Source organism: Artibeus jamaicensis, unplaced genomic scaffold, assembly GCF_021234435.1.
Source record: "Artibeus jamaicensis isolate MK-2021 breed Jamaican fruit bat unplaced genomic scaffold, CSHL_Jam_final contig_415, whole genome shotgun sequence".
NCBI classification, from domain to species: domain Eukaryota; kingdom Metazoa; phylum Chordata; class Mammalia; order Chiroptera; family Phyllostomidae; genus Artibeus; species Artibeus jamaicensis.
This window is the reverse complement of record NW_026521823.1, coordinates 87,622-107,382: the sequence shown is the minus strand read 5'-3', so window position 1 is coordinate 107,382 and position 19,761 is coordinate 87,622. Positions and strand designations below refer to the sequence as shown.

The window sequence follows — 19,761 nt, the reverse complement described above, 5'->3', positions numbered from 1 at the left end:
TGGGACAGTAAGAAATTCACTTTTGGTTATATTGAGGTATTGAGGTAGAACATTCATGTGGCAGTTTTCAATAGCCAATAGGTTATTAGGGTTGGGAGTTAGGAAGATAAATTGAAGCCGGGAATGTAGATAATATGCTAACTTTTAGGAGTATGTGAGATCACAAGGAAAAAGAAGAGAGTAAAAGTAATGTGGGTGGATAGTACATAAATTAAAGGAATGAATAGAAGAAAAGCCAGGAGAAAGAAGTTAAGAATGGTCAGGAAGGCAGGAAATGAGATCAGAGTTAATCATGAAGCAAACGTTGGGCTGTATTATTGTGATTATTAAGATGTTTAGAATCACAATTTCTGACTACATAGAAATAGTAATAATCACTCAGAACTTAGTGTTTTGTACACAATAGCTTATAAAATTTAGCAAAATTGGATTTTTTAAAAACTTTTTTTAAGCAAAAAGATTTTCTAAATGCAATATATTTTGCTTTAAGCATCTCAATGGGAGAAACCTGAAGGATTTCAAGGAAACTTAAAAAAGGTAACTGAAGTACATTGATAGTGTCTTTGTTTTATTCTTTTAAGTGATTGGCATCTGGGGTCTTTGTAGAGTTTTTTAAAGCAAAATTTACTTTGTTTTAAAAAAAGTTTGGTTTTTTTTTAAATTTTAGAAAGAGGGAAAGGGAGGATAAAAGAAAGGGAGAGAAACATCAGTGTATGAAAGAAACATTGATCGGTTGCATCTCGCTCACCCCCAGCCAGGGACCTGGTCCACAACCCAGGGATGTGCCTTGACCAGGAATCTAATCAGGGATCTTGGGATTTGTGGGAAGATGCCCAAGCCACTGTACCATACCAGTCAGGGCTAAGCAGATTTACTTTCAAATAAGTTCCACCTGTCCGAACCTCTTTGTTTCTTTCTTCCTATAATCCTTTTGTTAGAAGGCTGGGTGGAGGTTAGAAGTGACGTCTATCCAAAAACTCATTGTAGGACAAATATTATCAGTTGTTATTTATATGTCCCTTGTCCATCTGTGAAAAATTATTCCTAGCTTTCAGAGGTGACACATTCTCTTCCTGATAGTTGGCTTGAAATTAACACAAACCAGACTTTCTGGAGATGATTGGTACCAACACCCCTAACTCCCAGGTTTCAAGAGGAAAGGAAAGAGTGGCTAATTCTGCCTTTCTTATCTAATATATCACCATATTGTTTTCAGTTTATATGTTTTTTTTTTTTCCTTTCTCTAGACAGCATTGAAGGCTGTTTGGGTAGAAGCTTTAAGTGAAGATGGTTACACCTATTACTATAATACAGAAACAGGAGGTAAATATTACCTTTGGTTACCTTAACTATCTAAAATTGTACCTGAAACTGCATATTAACTTTCTGATGAGTCATCTGCATGAAAAAATTGTTAGTAAATCTAGTGATAAATTTATTTTTACAGCAAGTTTGTATTATTTTTTATAATTTAAAAACAATACAATGGAAAAGGAAAAAGGGGTTTTTTTGACTGGCAGAAATAGGTTTGTTTTTTTTTCATTAATTGTTCAGTTACAATTGCCCTCATTTTTTTCTGCCGTTACTATCCCACATCCTCCCCTCCCCATCTTCCACATTTGGTCCTTCCCTCCACCACCACCTTTGTCTTTGTCCATGTGTCCTTTATACATGTTCCTTCACTCTTCCCCTTCTTTCCCCTGTTGTCCACCTCCTCCTTTTTGTCCCCCTACCCCCATGCTCTGGTCACTGTCAGTTTGTTCTTTATTTCAGTGTCTCTGTTTCTATCTTCCTTGCATGTTTGTTTTGTTGATTAGGTTCCACTTATAGGTGAGATCATATGGTATTTGTCTTTCACTGCCAGGTTTATTTCACTTGGCATAATATTCTGTAGTTCCATCCATGTTGTCATGAATGATAGGAGTTTCTCCTTTCTTCTGTGTAGTATTACATTGTTTAAATTTACCAGTTTTTTGATCCATTCATTTACTGATGGACATTTAGGCTGTTTCCAGCACTTGGATTTTGTAAATTGTGTTGCTATGAACATTGGGGTGCATAGGTTCTTCTGAATTGGTGCTTCAGGGCTCTTAGGGTATAATCCCAGTAGTGAAATTGCTTGAAAAAGGATTTCTATATATAGTATGCAGTACTATGCATTGTAATCCTCAATGGGTACTACATTCTTTTTTTTTTAATCCTCACCTTAGAACATTTTTGCATTGCTTTTAGAGATGGAAAAAGGGGGAGAAAGAGAAAGAAAGGGAGAGAAACACTGATTTGTTGCCTCCCATATACTCCCCAACTGTGAAATGAACCCACAGCCTGGTGCTGCATGGACAATACTCCAACCAACTGAGCCATACCAGCCAGGGCAGGCATTCACAAATTTAAAAACTTGAGTCATTTATACTTTCTCTACCATTACTCTGATTTTTATTATGATTATTTTAGACACGTAATCATTACCTTGGCAAGTACTTTACAGATTACCTAGTTCAACTTGCCTTTTCCTTTTTTAAAATACAAAACTGATGCTGTTTTAGCAGTGGCTGAGATTGTCAAATTTTCACTTTTACTGGTTTAATAATGTTTCAGTTATGTATTTATAAAATATGCCTGATTATTACTTAATTATTAAGTTTTTCACATTTAAATTTTACCTAATATAATTGCATAAAATTTGCTTTCAATTAATTGTGTTTGATTTCCACTACAGTTACACTTACCAAAATATTTAGAATATTGGTGTAACTTCGGCAGGTTTTTGTTTTGCTAAGTCCTTTGCATAGCATTAAATCTTTTATGAGGAATGGCCCTTTTAACCTCTTAAATAGATACCTAGCCTTCCCACCGATAGCAGTGGTTACATCTCAGTTCAGGTACTGAATCTTTATAGAGATTAAGTAATATATAATGCAGTTGTAAGGTTAGATGTGAGCTAGGTGCACAGCCTCTTTCCCTTATCAGCTATATGATTGTAGACAAGTCATTGAGCCTCTATAGTTGCTCAAGTAAAATAGAGGCAATCGTGTATTCTGTGTGGTCATGAGAAGCAGGTATCTATAAAGTTCCCCAAAACAGTGCCTGTTGTTTATTTCCTGAAAGTTCTTTTTGTTACTTACATGAAATAGAGACATAGAAATGTTTTTCTTTATAAAGTGTTTGAAAGTACCCTATAGTAATAAGAGATTGTATGTATTGATTTGTCCTCAAGAGTTTCGTTTTTTTGTCTGGACCAGCGTTGTTATTAATAGAGCCCCCTCTGTTCTTAAAACTGTCCCAATTGGACAGTAAATTTTGAGATCCCTTTCATTAAACTAAAAGAAAGAATAACTGCAAGATAATTAGAAATGCTGTCACTTTACTGAAAGCCCAGTGTACCACTGGGTGGCAGTACAGTTCAGTCATGTTTTTTCCGCCTACTATAAAAGACAAATTATATTCATTTAGATTTTTACAGTATGATTTCACTTTGTAAACATCCCAGGAAAACTTTGTAGTAAAAAATTCCAGAAAATCTGATTAGTGCTCATTATTACATATGTTTTCTGAAATTGGTGTCAGTTAAATTGTGGTAGTCCTTAGAAACTATTGACTAGTTCTTGCCACTGGGGCTTACTTGATAACATCTAGTGAATCAGGATTGTTTGAAATAAAATTCTGAGAGCTACAAGAGCAAGAGCTTACAAAACTTTTATTTATTACTTTCTTGATCAAGTGATGGTGTGAAATATATACAGTATTTTCATTTAAAAAGTGACAGCATTATATTGGGAATTACTTCTGAATTGAGTTGGTACCCAAATAACATGACTATTAAAATGTGTTGAATAGAATCCAGATGGGAAAAACCGGATGATTTCATTCCACACTCTGGCGATCTGCTTTCTAGTAAAGTGAATGAAAAGTCACTTGACGCCCTAGAAAAATCCAAATCATCAGATTCACACAGTGATTCTGATGGGGAAAAGGAAGCAGAAAAGATAGAGGTCACTACAGAAATACCAAAACTAAAAATAAAGTTCAAGGTAGGTTCTGGATTTATTCTTCATAAAAGTTTATCACTTGATAAAAAGCTCTACAGACTTTCTTCAGTTTTCTGGTAGAAGATAGACATAAAACCAAGACCTATATTTTGGAAAATACTTATACCATTTATTGTTATCTATTTGCTAGTAAGACAGTAAATTTTTTTGACAGTAAATTTTTTAGACCTTTTAAGCTTGAATTGCCTCTAACAGTGAGAGAGCTGTCTGAATATGCAAATCTGAATGTCTAGGCTACAAATGCTATTTGAGTATCATCATACTGGCAGTAATTCAAATATCAGACTGGGTGCAGTAATCTAGGAAAATGACCTTGGAGAATTTAAATGAATGGGTGCAGTAATCTAGGAAAATAACCTTGGAGGATATAAGTGACAGGCAGAGAAAGAGGAGCCCAAAAGATTAAATGAGAAAAGAGTGATTATAAAGGTGTGCAGAAAAGCAGAAGAATTTAATATCACAGAAGTGAAAGGAATTGAGTGTGTCACGGATTAATTAAGCCAAAGAAAGAAAATGTCCATTGAATTTTGCAGTAATGAAGTCCTTGATCCCCTGCTAGTAATTTCACCAGTTTGGGATGGCAGAACTCAGATTACAGGGGAATAAAAAGTGGTTCATTATGTAGTTATGTATGGTTTGGATATGAAATAAAGTAGAAATTAGATGATAGTATGTTAGCTACATACTGACTCTTAATCATGAGAGCTTTGTGGTGGTGCTGTTTTTGTTGAGAGGGACCCCAAAGGAGGTATAAAGGGAATACCAACAAGGGTTGGTGAGTAGATTGGTCTTGTATAAGGCATAAATTCATTTTCTGTAAGAAGGTAAGGTTTTTATTTTCTATAAGAAGGTATAACTATGGATGGGTTGGTATCAGAAAAGAAACGGAAAGAGTCATGCCATTTAGTCACAGTTTACTCATTCTTGTAAAAATCAGCATTGCTTGCTGAGAGTGAGGAGCTTTGGTGAGCTTGACAACATAAATGGATTGAAATAGTTACTGAGCTGGGATGGAAGAGGAAATGAACCAAGTAAGAGGATTGACAGGTGGTGCTGAATGCCCAGCCATGGTGGGAAAGTAAAAACAGATTTATACAGTATTACTGGTCCTGCTTTTGTGACCTTTCCAGGGACACAATGGATCCCAGGTGCCAAAGCAGACAAGACACAAAGCATTGAGCCATGGTTGAGATTGTTTGCCTAAGAGGTAAAGGAATATCAAGGATGCTGGAGAAAGGGTACTTTGAGGCCACATCTAGGATCTTGTCTTTGCCTGAAATTTCTCTGCCTACCCCATAACTCTTGGTAAAATTTAGGGTGCAGAATGTATCCAGTTTGTAGAGGAGCAACAGCAAAGATCTTATACAATAGCCATCTCACAATGTTTATAGTCAAGTTTAGATAACCCAAAATTCAACCTAGGACAAGTAGTATTAATTTCAAACAAACAAAATATTGCAAAATGCAGATAGACAAGGACAAAGCACTTGTAATACTATCATATACAACATTTAGGTGATTAAATATGGACACACCTAGTTTCTTTGCACTTCACAGATGATTTTTGTTTTATAAAACATGAAAGTAAGACTCTCCACTAGCAAAAAGATTACAAGACTCCCTTTATTCCTGTGGTATGCACCTAACCCACAATATCGCTGAGGTATGCCTATACAGTAAAGACCAAAGTCATTGGTTTTGAACCTTGCAGAAATAAGGCTAGGGAATTTTTAAGCTCTAGGACAGCAAGAGTTTAAATAAAGAGAGCATGATGCCAGAGTTGCTACAGTTATCAGTGAAAATGGAGTAATGGCCAGAGATCATTAGATCATAGGAGAAAAATCAGGAAAACTGTATAGAAGGTGGTGTTATGAGCCTCAGAAGAGGAGGCATTATTACATGAGGATTAAGTATAAAGTATGACCTTAGTAAAAAAAAATTTTTTTTTAACTTTATTTAGTTACTTTTCAAGTACATTTTTTTTAATCTATTTCTCCCATCCCACCCCACCCCCCACCCAGTCTCCCCCCTCCCTCCCATTCCCCCCCCCCCAGTCCTCATCTCTGTGTCTTTCATACTTGTTCCTCAAAATCCCTCCCCCCTTTTTCCCCCTTAAGTTCCCTTCCCTCTCCCCCTCTGGTCGCTGCCCACTTGTTCTCTATTTCAGTGTCTTTGTTTTTATTCTGTTTGCTTGTTTGTTTTATTGTTTAGCTTCCTGTCAAAGGTGAGATCATATGGTATTTGTCCTTCAATGCCTGGCCTATTTCACTCAGCATAATGCTTTCCAGTTCCATCCATGTTGTTGCAAAAGGTAGTAGCTCCTTCTTTCTCTCTGCTGCGTAAAAAAAAAATTTTTTTAAGTCATGGCCTGGAAGTGGTCAAGATTGGTAAGAGAAAGTAGATTCTGACTTCTAGTCCTATGCTGCCAATAGCATGAGGGAAAAAGTTAATACCCATTCAAAGAATTGCAAACTAACAGTATCCCAGGACTTCTACCCATAGTTGTACAGTTGCAAAGAGGTTGAGGTCTAGTGCATGCTCCACTTGCTAAACTGGGTCACAGGGTTTTGATATCCCAGATGAAAGGAAGCCATAAAGGCACCACCCCTACTCAGGGACATGGATAGGAGCTGTTTGTACCTCCAGAATGTGTCTTCTAATTTTACATAGTTGCCAGTTGTGTAGGACAGTAAAGTTATGGCAGCATACTCAATATAAAGACAGATTTCAGTTAAGACTGTTAGTTTGAGGCAGTTCTCTTAAATGGATAATGGATATAGAAAGGTCCAATGGCATGACATTAAATTCAAAAGGAGCACAGTGTAAACGAAGGTCAGTGTTGGATATCTAAGTAAGAGAAAGCAAGAAAGAGAAGAGAGGATTTAAAAAGGTTAGTATATGTCTTTAACCGTAGAGTATTAATAAGATCATGTTCTGTTTTAAAATCAGCCTCAGCCTTGATATATTAATGTTTTACATGTAGTGAAAGACCTAATCAAGCATCAACTTTTTAAAGTACATTTGTATTATATGCATATTTAAACTATTAAGTGAGTTAATGTATTATTACTTACAAATCAATAACAAGACTCCGTTGAAGAAATTTTGTGTCTGTCCTGATAATGTATTATTTCTTGGCTTTGACATTTTAGGAAAAAAATAAAAATAATGTTGAAGGAACTGAACCAGAAAAACAGAAAGGAAAAAATATCCAAGAGCAGAATTCATCAGGTTCAAATGAAGAAAAATCCAAAGCTCATAAAAAATCAAACCCATATGGAGAATGGCAAGAAATTAAACAAGAAGTTAAGTCTCAGTAAGTAGCTGAAACATAAGCCTACTATTATTACAAGTATTATATATTCTATTACTTCGGTAAATTACAGTGACTTGTTTAAAGGATAAAGTGTTTATTATAAATGTAGCTCATTTCTTTTTTATTTCTAGAGAGGTTTTATTTTTCTCTAATATTTAAAAATGTTATTTAATAGTTATTTTAAAAAGTAAGCTAATGATTGTATTCATTTGTATCAAAACATGGCATTCCTATTAACCAGACATTCATATACTCGTGTATGCACATATGCGGATTCTCACATTCACCATTATTATTCTATTAGAGAAATAAATATCTCTATATTCAATAAATGCTGTATATGATACACCAAAAAGCAAGAAAAAAGTTCTATTGCTGTCTTGAAAATGGCTTATGACAAAGTTTAACCAGAGTTTTTAAGCCTGTTTCAAAAATCAACAGTTTTATCAATTAGAAAACATCTTGGTGCCCTGGCCGGGTAGCTCAGTTTGAGAATCATCCAAGACACCAAAAACTTGTGGTTTCAATACCCAGTTATGGCACATCTCTAGGGTGTAGGTTTAAGCCCCACTCAAAGCATCCACTAGAAGCAACTGATCAGTTTTCTCTCTCTCTTCCCCACTTCTACTCCTACCCTCCCCCCTCTCTCTACCCTCCTTCCTCTCTCTCTAAAATCAAAAGAAACATCCTTGGGTAAGGATTTAAAAAAAGGAAAGACCATGATGTCATTGTAAACTGTTAGCATTAACCAGTTATTCTCCAAAGCATTAATGCTTTGAAATGGTAATATAAGATGACTACTCTCTTGATAGTTTTTTTTTAATCTTCACCCAAGCCCAAGGATATGTTTTTTTGACTTTTAGAGAGAAAAGCAGAGAGGGCAAGAGAGAGAAAAACATCAGTCAATTGCCTCCCAATCAGGGATGCACCCTGATCAGGGATCGAACCTGCAAGTTAAGTATGTGCCTTCACCAGAGATTGAACCTGCAACCCTTTGGTGTACAGGACAACACTCCAAGCAGTTGAGACACCTGGTCAGGGCTCTGTCAATACTTTTGTAAAGAAAATAATTTATTGTTAAAACTGTATTTTTATGAAAAGGTCATATTTTTTCACAAGAGAGTAATTGAAGTTTTGAACACCTTTATGTACTGCTCTAATTGGAATTGATTTCTAGGAATAACACACCATAATATAGCTTGGAACTGCTATTAAAATATTACTATTATGGATTTTGGTCGTGATGGTAGCATAGGTAAATGTGGTACTCGGATCCTCCACAGCCACATCAAAATTACAATTAAACTACAAAACCACCATTATTCAGAAATGCTTGATATCTTGCTGAATAGAACTACTACAACTAAGTATATGAAGAAGCCACATGGAGACTAGTACAAGGGGTGGAGACACAGAACAGCCTGATACCACACCATGTGTGGTAGATAAAAATTGGGATGGATATCTTGGCTGCAGAGTTCCCCCGGAGGATCCAGCAGTTTCAGCCCCACACCAGGTGCCCCAGCCCTGGGTTCCAGTGCCTGGAAGAGAAGTCACCATAACTTCTGGCTGTAACAACCAGCGGGGATTGTGGAAGAGTGAGAACAGGGCTTCTGGAGTCCCAGGAGTTCCTCTTAAAGGGCCCACACATAGACTTACTCAGACTTACTCTGAGCTCCAGCACTGGGGCAGCAATACAAAAGGCATCAAGTGAGCTGAAGGCTAAGCGAGCTGAAGGCTAAGCTTTTTCCCAGAGAGAAGTACTAACCAAGGCAACAGTCCCTTTTCTAAGCCCTCCCACCACAGATAGGGCCTGTGGGTACCATATAAGAGTCTCCATCAACCTGCCTGTCATTGTTTGTCCTGTCCTGGTGACTCCCTGAGAGCCTGCCCCACTCAACTTGCAGACCAACCCAAGCTATTTGTAGTGCCTTTTCCATATGAACAATATATCTTGGCTCATACTTCATACTTTCCTAAAATTTTCCAAGTGTAATCTGGCCTCCGGGTGCCCCATACCTCTTGCTGAGTGGCCCCAGGCACAGCACTAGCAGCAGCTGGACTTGGTTTGTGGCTTGGCCTCACCACATCTCCAAACCAAGCACAAGTAGTACCCACCTGCAGATCATTTTGTAGCTCATGCCAGGTGACCCTGGGCAGAGTACAGGCCATGGCTGACCTTGGCCTGCACTTTTCTGGAGGCCTCAGAGCCAGTGCAGTCAGTGCATAGCATCAGACCATGTCAAAGTACCACCCAACCACCTCCACATGTGACACACTCAGGAGGCAGACTCAGTGGGCACCAGAGCCCCACTAAGTAAATCTTGCTCTGTGGGGTGGGTCCCTACACAGCTGATCCTCCACCATGGTCACAGCTAGTCCGTGCAGTTGATCAGCCCAGGGGTAAATCCATTCTATTGACATGCTTATTGGCAGTCAGGGCTTAACTACAACAGGAGGGTATACACAGCCCACACAGTGGTGGAGGGTTGGTACACCTGGAGTACCCAGCTCAGGTGAATGGAGAAGCTGTGCCACTAGATCCCTCAAGGCACAGGCTGCATGAGGCCACTCTACCAAGACCAGGAGACAAAGAAGCATGTCCTAGATGAAAGAACAAAAATCCAGAAAACGGGAAAAAATCTAGATGCCCTGGCTGGTGTGGCTCAGTGGATTGAGTATTGGCCTGCTAACCAAAGGTTCAGTTGCTGGTTCAGTCCCCAGTCTAGGGCACATGCCTGGGTTGTGGGTCATGTCCCCAGTAGGAGGTGCACAAGAGGCAACCACACATTGATATTTCTCTTTTTCCCCTTCTTTGCCCTCTCTAAAGATAACCTTTTAAAAAAATCTACTAGATGCAGAGTTCAACACACTGGTTATAAGGGTGCTTGGTCAATTTAGGGGAAGAGCAGATGAATTTACAACTTCAACAAAGATATAAGAAACAAAAACAGAACTAGAAAATAGAAACAACCAGTCAGAAATTAGTACATTCATTGAAGTGAAGAATTTATTACAGGGAAACAACAGTGGAATAGATGAATGAGGCAGAAATCATCCAATCAGAACAGCGAAAACAAAAAGGAATCCAAAAAAATGAGGGTAGTATAAAGAATGTCTGGGACAACTTCAAGCATAGTAACATTCGCATCATGGAGGTGCTGGAAGGAGAAAGAGTAAGGAATTGAAAATATATGTGAAAAAATGGTGGAAAACTTCCGTAACTTGGTGAAGGAAATAGACATACAAGTCCATGGTGTACAGAGAATACCAAACAAGATGAACACCAAGAGGCCCACACCAAAAACACATCATAATAAAAATGTGAAATGTTAAAGACAGATTCTTAAAAGCAGCAAGAGAAAAGCAGTTTTTTACCTACAAGGGACCTCCCATAAGCCTGTCAGCTGATTTCTCAACAGTAACTTTGAGACCAGAAGAGATTGTCAAGAAACATTCAAAGAGATGAAAAGCAGGGACCTACAACCAAGATTACTCACCCAGTAAACATGTCTTGTAGAATCAAAGGGCAGATAAAGATCTTCCCAGATATGAAAAAGCTAAAGGAGTTCATCATCACCAAACTAGTATTAATAAAATGTTAAAGGTTCTTCTTTACGAAGAGAAAGGGAAAAAAGGATAAAAAATACTAATAAAATGGCAATAAATATATATCTACCAACAATTGAATCTAAAAAACAAACAAGCAGAATAGAAACATAGATACAGAGAATATTTTGACAGTTGCCAGAATAGATGGGATTGCATGGATGAGTGAAAAAGGTGAAGGGATTAAAAAGTACAGATTGGTAGTTACAGAATAGATATGGGGATATGAAGTACAACATGAGGAATGCAGTCAGTAATACTGTAATAACTGTATGGTGACAGATGGGTATGAGATTTATCAGCATGATCACTTACTAAGTTACATAATGTCTAATCAGTGGGTTATATACCTGAAACTAATATAATGTTGTATGTCAACTATAATTGAAAAATAAGTTAAAGTCAGGAAGTTGTTACTGTTTTGAAATGTTAAAATTATATATGTCATTTAGTGAAATATTAGGAAATATGTGTTTAATACTACATAATGCCAGGCACCATGGTGAGTATATTGACTACATTGAAGTTGCAGAAATAATAGAGTGCATTACTTCAGCCCATTACTTCAGTGCATTACTTAGAAATTACTAAGTGATTTCTTAAGTGACTTACAATAGGAAGATGGTCCTACTATCAATATCTTCTATGTTTCAAAGTTGAGATTTCTCAGATTTTGAGTAACGTTTCTTGTGATAACTATATTGTAATAACATCCTTATTAAATTTTAACCACTCAGTTTAATGTGTAATGGATTGTGTTGAGCCTAATTTCTAAGCCTAATTGTGTCTAAGCCTAATTTCTTAAGGATTTTTCTCTAAAAATAACATGTTTACTATAGAAAATTTTGAAAATGGAGAAAAGCATATGAATAACTTATTCAGTTACCCATAGATAATATACTAACATTTTGAAGTATTTTCTCTAGATCTTACCTTTTTCTGTACTTAGTATTATATTATTAATATCCTATTTTGTTAAAATGTTATAAACATCATTTTTAATTGCTACATAATATTTAATCATTTAGGTGTGCATTGATTGTCCTCAGCCTTTCCCTTTTTGTTAACATTTAGATCATTTCTACACTTTTTGTTTTTATAACTTACTCTGATTATTGCATGGATATATTACTCTGTGCACATTCCTGACTATTTCTAGAAATAGAATACCTGTTTAAACGTTAGGAGCATTTTGCAAATCTTGATACACAGTGCTAGATTTCTTTCCAAAAGAGCATACAAATTTTTTACTCCATTAGCAGTTTCTGAAAGTTCTTATTCCATTAGGTTTTCTTAGCAAAAAAAAAAGGCATATTTTCAGTATTCTATATTTGTATCCAAAGACATATATCTCTTTTTACTCAAGTCATTTGTATGATTATACAGTTTTTCTAACTGCCACTGTATAAGTGTTACATTTGCATTTCTTGAATATAAGCTAGGTAGTCACTTACTGATTCTCTGCTATAACCCCAGAACTAAAAACAATACCTACCATATATTAGGTACTTAGTGTTTATTAAGTACATGAATACATTTTTACATGTTTTGCTTTTTTTCAAATGTGTATTTAATCAATTTTTTCCTATTATTTTTTAACTAGTAATTATAGTATGAAAAACCTTATGTATCCAGTTGTGCTATTGAGTTATGTTATTACTTACAAGGCTGACTTACTCTTTGCGGTCTTGTGTTTTCCACACGGAAACTTTTCTGCAAATATTTTGTTATTTTTTCTTGTGTTTTTACTCCCTATGTATGTCAAGTTCCATTTTTCTTCTAGATTTTTAAATCCATTGCTATATAATAGTGATGATAGTGGGCATTAATGTTTTCTCATTTCAATGGAAATGTTCTAAAATTTATATTGAGTTAAAATTGAGATCTATCATAATATCTGTCTGTCGTTTTGGCTTATGATAGATCTTAAGCCTTTCAGGTCATTTTTATTATGTTAAGGATTATGCTTTATTTCTAGATTTTTTCCAAGGATTATTATCAGAAATTGACTTTAGTATATATATTTCGATAGTTGTACTTTTGATGTGGGAAACAGATTGGGAAATGGTGGTCTCTAGTTTAGGGTTTTTTTCCTTTTGAAAATGTGTTATATCTTTATTAAGTTTGGTATTACACTTATGTTAAATAAAATGAATTAAATAAATTTTTATTTTTTAATGTTCTGGAATAGTTAAAAGTTCCTCTGGGATTAGAAAGTTTAAAAGATATCATTAGTAAAATCTTGTCCTGGAGTTTTGGAAGGGAGATAATTTTTTATATCTCTTTTAGTGTCTTGGTTACTATCTTTGTGACTTTGGACAAATTGCCTTATCTCTTTGAGTCTCAATTTCTTCATTTGTAAAATGGGATAGTAATAGTTTCTGATTTCTAGTTTATTGTGAGGAATATATTAGAAAAGCCAAATTAACACATTTAGGACCACATACACACTTGGTTCTGGATCACCTAAGATTTCAACTGTTATGTACAGCTGCTGCTGTTCTTGGAGAAAGAGTGGGGCATGGGGATTATAGTTTCAGCTACTCATTCTTGAATACTAGTCAGTTTCAGTAATTATATTTTTTCCTAAAATCTTACTGTATAAACTTTCAAATTAAAACATGCTATAATACATTAAACTTCCTATAATTTTTGTCCCAGCATTTTGAGATAATTGACATAGAACATTGTATAAATTTAAGGCATACAGTGTGTTGGTTTGATATACTTATATGTGTGTATTGCAAACTGATTACCATTTTAGTGTTAGCTAACACCTCCATCACATCACATAATTATGTGTGTGTGTAATATGAACATTTAAGATCCAGTCTCTTAGCAACTTTGAAGTATATAATATAGTGTTAACTGTAATCACCATGCAATGCATTAGATCCTTAGAACTTTTTAATCTTATAACTTGAAATTATAAGTTTGGCCACTCTCCTCGTTTCCCCCACCCCTCAGTCCCTGGTAACAACCAGTGCACTCTTTCTTTGAGTTTAGATTTTTCAGATTTCACATATAAGTGATAACATACAGAATTTGACTTTCTCTGTCTAGCTTATTTCAGTTAGCATAATGCCCTCAAGGTCTATCATGTTGTTACAAATGGCAATTTTCCTTCTCTTCTTTGGCTGAGTAATACTGCATTTATCCATTGATAGATGCTTAGGTTGTTTCTATATTTTGGCTATTGTGAATAATGCTGAAATGTACATGGCTATGTGGATATCTCTTCAAGATCTTGTTTTCATTCTTTTGCATGTGGTTATTCACTTTTCCCACCAGTTATTGAAGAGAATATACATTCCATGTTGAATATTCTTGGCTCCCTTGTCAATAGTAACCCTGTATATGATGACTTATTTCTGGGCACTCGATTCTGTTCCATTGGTCTGTGTGTTTATTTCTATGTCAGTACCATACTATTTTGATTATTACAGCTTTGTGGTACCATGTGAAATCAATCAGGATATATGATGTCTCTGGCTTTATTTTTCTTTCTCAGGATTGCTTTAGCCATATGGGGCCTTCTTTGGTTCCATACAGATTGTAGGATTGTTTTTTCTGTTTCTGTGATGTGCCATTTGAATTTGAATTTTGATCACTATTGCATTGAATCTACAGATGGCTCTGAGTAGTACGAACATTTTTAACAACCTTAATTCATCTGATCCATGAACAGATTTATATGTTTTCTTTAATTTCTTTCATCAGTGTATTACAGTTTTGTACAGACTTTTCACCTCCTTGCTTAAATTTATCACTAAGAATTTTATTGTTTATGATGCTATTGTGAATGGGATTGTTACCTTTATTTTTTTAGATGTTTTGTTAAGAGTATATAAAAACAACTGATTTCTGTATGTTAATTTTGTATCCTGCAACTTTACTGGATTCATTAATTAGTTTATCAGTTCTTTTGGAGTCTTCAGGATTTTCTATACATAAGATATCATCTGCAAACAAACAGTTTTACTTCTTCATTTACAATTTAGATGCCTTTTATTTTCCATTCCTGATTGTTTTGGCTTAGACTTTCAGTACTGTATTAAATAAGAGTGGCGAGAGTAGGCACCCTTGTCATGTTCTTCATCTTAGAGGAAAATTAGTCTTTCACCATTGAGTATGATGTTGGCTGTGGGTTTGTCATATATAGCTTTTTGATGTTGAGCTATGTTTCTTCCATACCAAATTTGTTGAGCATTTTTATTATAAAAGGATGTATTTTATCCAATACTCTTTCTCCATCAGCTGAGATGATCATATGATTTTCATCTTTCATTTTATCAGTGTGGTGTGTATCACAAATGATTCACAAATGTGGAATCATCCTTGCATCCCAGAATTAAATCCCATTTTGTTATTATGTATTATCCTTTTGTGGTTTTGAATTTTATTTGCCAATAGTTTTTTGAGGATTTTTGCATCTTTGTTCATCAGGGATATTACTGTAGTTTCCTTTTCTTATATTTTCCTTATCTGGCTAGATATCAGGGTAATGCTGGCCTGCTATAATGAATTTGGGAATGTTTCCTTCTCTCCAATTTTTTGGAACATTTGAAGGATTATTGATGTTAATCTTTAAATATTGGTAGAATTCACCAGTGAAACTATGTGGTCCAGGGCTTTTTGTGTTGAGAGGTTTTTGTTTGTTTGTTTTTAGAGATTTTGTTTATTTATTTTTAGGCAGAGGGGAAGGGAGAGAGAAAGGATAGGAGAGAAACATCGGTGTGTGGTGGCTTCCACAACCCAGGTATGTGCCCTGACTGGGCATCAAACTGGTGACATTTAGGTTCACAGGCCAGCACTCAGTCCACTGAGCCTCACTAGCCAGGGCTGTGTTGAGAGATTTGTGATTACTGGTTCAATATTCTTAGCTGTTACTACTATATTTAGATTTTCTGTTTTATCATAACTCAGTTTTGTTAAGTTGTATCCATCCATTTCTTCTGGATTATCCAATTTGTTGGCGTATAATTGTTGGCATACACGATGTTATTGTCCTTTGTGTTTCTGTGCTATCAATTACAATGTCTCCTCTTTCATTTCTGGTTTTATTTGAGTCTTCCCTCTGTTTACTTAGTCTAGCTAAAGGTTTGTCAGTTTTGTTTTTCTTTTCAATAAACCAGTTCATAGGTTTCTTAATCTTTTCTGTTGTTCTTCTGGCCTCTATTCCATTTATTTCTGCTCTAATCTTTGTTTTATTCTTCCTTATGCTAATATGGGCTTTGTTCTTTTTCTAGTTTCTTAAGTTCTTTCTAGGTATAAAATTAAGTTGTTTCAGACCTTTCTTTTTCTGTACTGTAGGCATTTATCCCTATTTACACCCCTCTTTTAGAACCACTTTGCGGCATTCTTTGGGTTTTGATGTATTGTGTTTCCATTTTCATATTTTTGAAAAGATGGTTTGATTTCATTTTGCTTTCCTCTTTAACCCATTAAGTGTTCAAAAGTGTGTTACTTTACACAGATTTTCAGATTTTCAGCTTTAGTCCTATTACTGATTTCTAGTTTTCTTACCATTCTAGTCAAGAAAGGAACTTGGTATGATTTCAGTCTTCTTTTGGTTCATGATTTATATGATCTATCCTGGAGAATGTTCCATGTGTGCTTGAGAAGAATGTGTTTGTTGCTGCTATTGGACAGAATGTTCTGTATGTTTATTAGGTCCATTTTTATGTACTATGTTCCAAGTCCAACATTTCTTTGAATTTCTGTTTGATGATCTGTCCAGTGCTGAAAGTGGTTTATCGAAGTCTCCTGTTGTTATTGCATTGCTGTTTCTTCTTTTGGATCTCTTAGTGTTTGCTTAATATGTTTAGATGTTCTAATGCTGGGTTCCCATGTATTTACAGTAGTTTTCTCTTGATGACCCCTTTATGATTATAGTATAATGAATGACCTTCTTTGTCTCTTATTGGCTTGGCGTGTTTTGTCTAAGTATGGTTACTCCTGCTTCCTTTTGGTTTCCACTTAAATGAAATATACTTTTACATTCCTTCACTTTGAGCCTTGTATGTGTCCTTAAATCTTATGTGAGTCTCTTGCAGGCAGTATATGGTTGGTTCTTACTTTTTTATTCATCCAGTCACTCTGTGTCATTTGACTGAAGAATTCAGTTCATTTAAATTTAGAGTAATATACAGATATACTAATGCCATCTTAATTGTTGGTTTTTTTTTTCAGTATATCTTACTTTGTTAATATTCTATTACAGTTTACATACAGTACTATTTTGTATCAATTTCATTTACTAGCAGCATACATATATCATATTTTTTGGACTATAAGACACACCTCATCTCCCCATTTGGGAGGAAAATGCAGCAGTAACCCTGCTCCTGCCTCCTGTTTCCCTGTTTCGCCACTGCCGCCCCGCCCCCCTGCCACAGCAAGCCAGGTATGCTACATTCAGACCGTTAGACACACCACCCCTTTTCTAAATTGGAGGGGTGTCTTATAGCCCCAAAAGTGCAATATATATTTTGTAGAGAGAGGGGAAGGGAGGGAGAAAGATAGAAATACTGATGTGAGAAACATCAATCTGTTTTCTCTCATACACACCTCAACCAAGAGGCAACTGATTAATGTTTTTAATCACATGTGGATGTTTCTCTCCCTCTCTTCCTCCCTCCCTTCCCCTTTCTCTAAGAACAAATAAATAAAGCCTTTTAAAAAAGAGAAGAATAATAGGAGGGACTTTTCTTGATGTCTCAATCTAAATAAGTGTTCAGTATCTTAAGTAATGTATTTTAAAATAGTTTCTTACTTCAGAATGACTAACTCCTCACTATTATTAGAAAGATGATCTTGGGGTTTGGGTGGACCCACCAGTTATGTGAAAGTTTGTCTTACTCTGTCAAGTAATGGTTTTATTTTTATTTTCTATTTCAGTGAGGAGGTAGATTTAGAACTTCCAAGCACTGAAAATGAATATGTATCTACTTTAGAAGCTGATGTTGGTGGAGAACCTAAAGTGGTCTTTAAAGAAAAAACAGTCACTTCTCTTGGAGTCATGGCAGATGGACTGGCACCAGTTTTCAAAAAGAGAAGAATTGAAAATGGAAAATCTAGAAACTTAAGACAACGAGATGATGATCAGTAATTGGAAAGAGCTTTTTGAACTTTTTTTTTGGACAGAAAGAAGACCACATCTTAAAGGCTTATCTATATTATTTCTAAATACTTTAATGCTAAAAATCTAGATTTATTCTAAATGTGTTTTATGAATTTCAAATAAATCTTTTTCCATGTAAAATTTGTTTTTGTTCCTAAAATGGAAGCCTGCCACATTGCATTGTTTTGCAGTGTATTATGTTCAGTGTCTAAAAATTGCTAATTGTCATAATATAAGGTGCTGTGTATCTGTTACTTAAAACTTGGAAAAACAGGCCTTTATTCCTGAGAATAAAAATGTTCATTTTTATTCTCATGAACATAATTATCCTGCACTGAAAATGCATTACTTCTGTACACTGATATTAACTGTTACCCAAGAAATATGAATCAGACTATATAAGAGATTTCATAGCCCATTGAGGGATTCAGTTCTGAGAATACTATCAAAAGGCTAATTAATGTAGGAAGTGTATGCGTAATGGTTTATGTTACTCAATTTAAGATCGAGGACCAAGAACAAGGACTGCTGCTCAGGTAGAGTACAAATTGGACCATAGCTACAAAGGTGTATTTGCCCAGTTCAGTTAGAGATAACAACCATTGCCTAAGCATTTTTACTTTGAGCTAAGTATTATGCTAGGAACTGAGGATATTAAAGATCAGACATATTCACAACTATTGTGAATATTTACTTCTTCACCTTCTAGCATAGTCCTTCCCCCCCCCCGTCATGCATTCTTAATTTAGTGGCCTTATTTATAGGTAGTGGAAAATGTTCTTGAAGGTTTATGTAAAACTGTAGATAAAAGCTTGAACAACAAGTAAGGTCTCTGGCTTCAGTTAGACCAATTAGAAATTTCTGTTTTCTGGTTCAGTTTCTTACTTGGAAGTAGATACCTTCTCTTCATTACTCCTAATTCTTAAAGTAATATTTTTTATAAATTGTATAGTATTTAACATTTGGTAGTAAACACTTGGCTTTGTAAGGTTACTAGTGTACATGTAAGAAGAACGATAGCTTATTAAAATTTTATAAAAGTACTGGATTTTTTAAAATAATACTGATCAGAGCCAACTTAGCATTAGAGAAATAATATTTGCAGATTTGTGTTTCCATTTGTTCAGTTTACTTATTTGGGTATTTTTATGAATGCATAGCATTATAAAGAAGTATTTTTGGTCCTCTATGGCCCGTTTATCATCTAGCTAAATAATTTTTATGGCTTGACTCCTCAGTTGGAAAAGATTGTAAGGCTATAAATGCAATGCTGCTGTATTTTACCCATATTTAGCTTATACAAAATACACAATCGAAGACTTTTTAAAACCACACCTCATTATGTAGAGTGTTCCACTTTGATGCATTCTTTAACTCCTTTGCCTTTTTAATAAAACAGTAGTATTCTTAAAAGTTTGAAGGTACATTTTCTTAAACTGGTTTTAGGATTGTTCAGAAAAGATTTGAGAAACACAAAAATCTTAGTAAATCAAATTTGATTTATAGAATTTGTTTAATAGAATATTAACGAAGTAAGATATACTGAAAAAAAAACCAACAATTAAGATGGCATTAGTATATCTGTATATTACTCTAAATTTAAATGAACTGAATTCTTCAGTCAAATGACACAGAGTGACTGGGTGAATAAAAAAGTAAGAACC

General features: G+C 35.2%; 1 protein-coding gene across 1 annotated transcript in view; it reads left to right on the top strand.

The window, feature by feature from the left end:
- Positions 1 to 19,505, top strand: part of WBP4 (WW domain binding protein 4) — a 30,496-nt gene extending 10,991 nt beyond the window's left edge. The window contains exons 6-10 of the mRNA XM_037141254.2: positions 491 to 537; positions 1,248 to 1,323; positions 3,838 to 4,031; positions 7,202 to 7,365; positions 17,875 to 19,505. Coding sequence (XP_036997149.2) covers positions 491 to 537; positions 1,248 to 1,323; positions 3,838 to 4,031; positions 7,202 to 7,365; positions 17,875 to 18,085 — 692 coding nt within the window. The 3' untranslated portion in view covers positions 18,086 to 19,505. The remainder of the gene's footprint in view (positions 1 to 490; positions 538 to 1,247; positions 1,324 to 3,837; positions 4,032 to 7,201; positions 7,366 to 17,874) is intronic.
- The last annotated feature ends 256 nt before the right edge of the window (positions 19,506 to 19,761 follow it).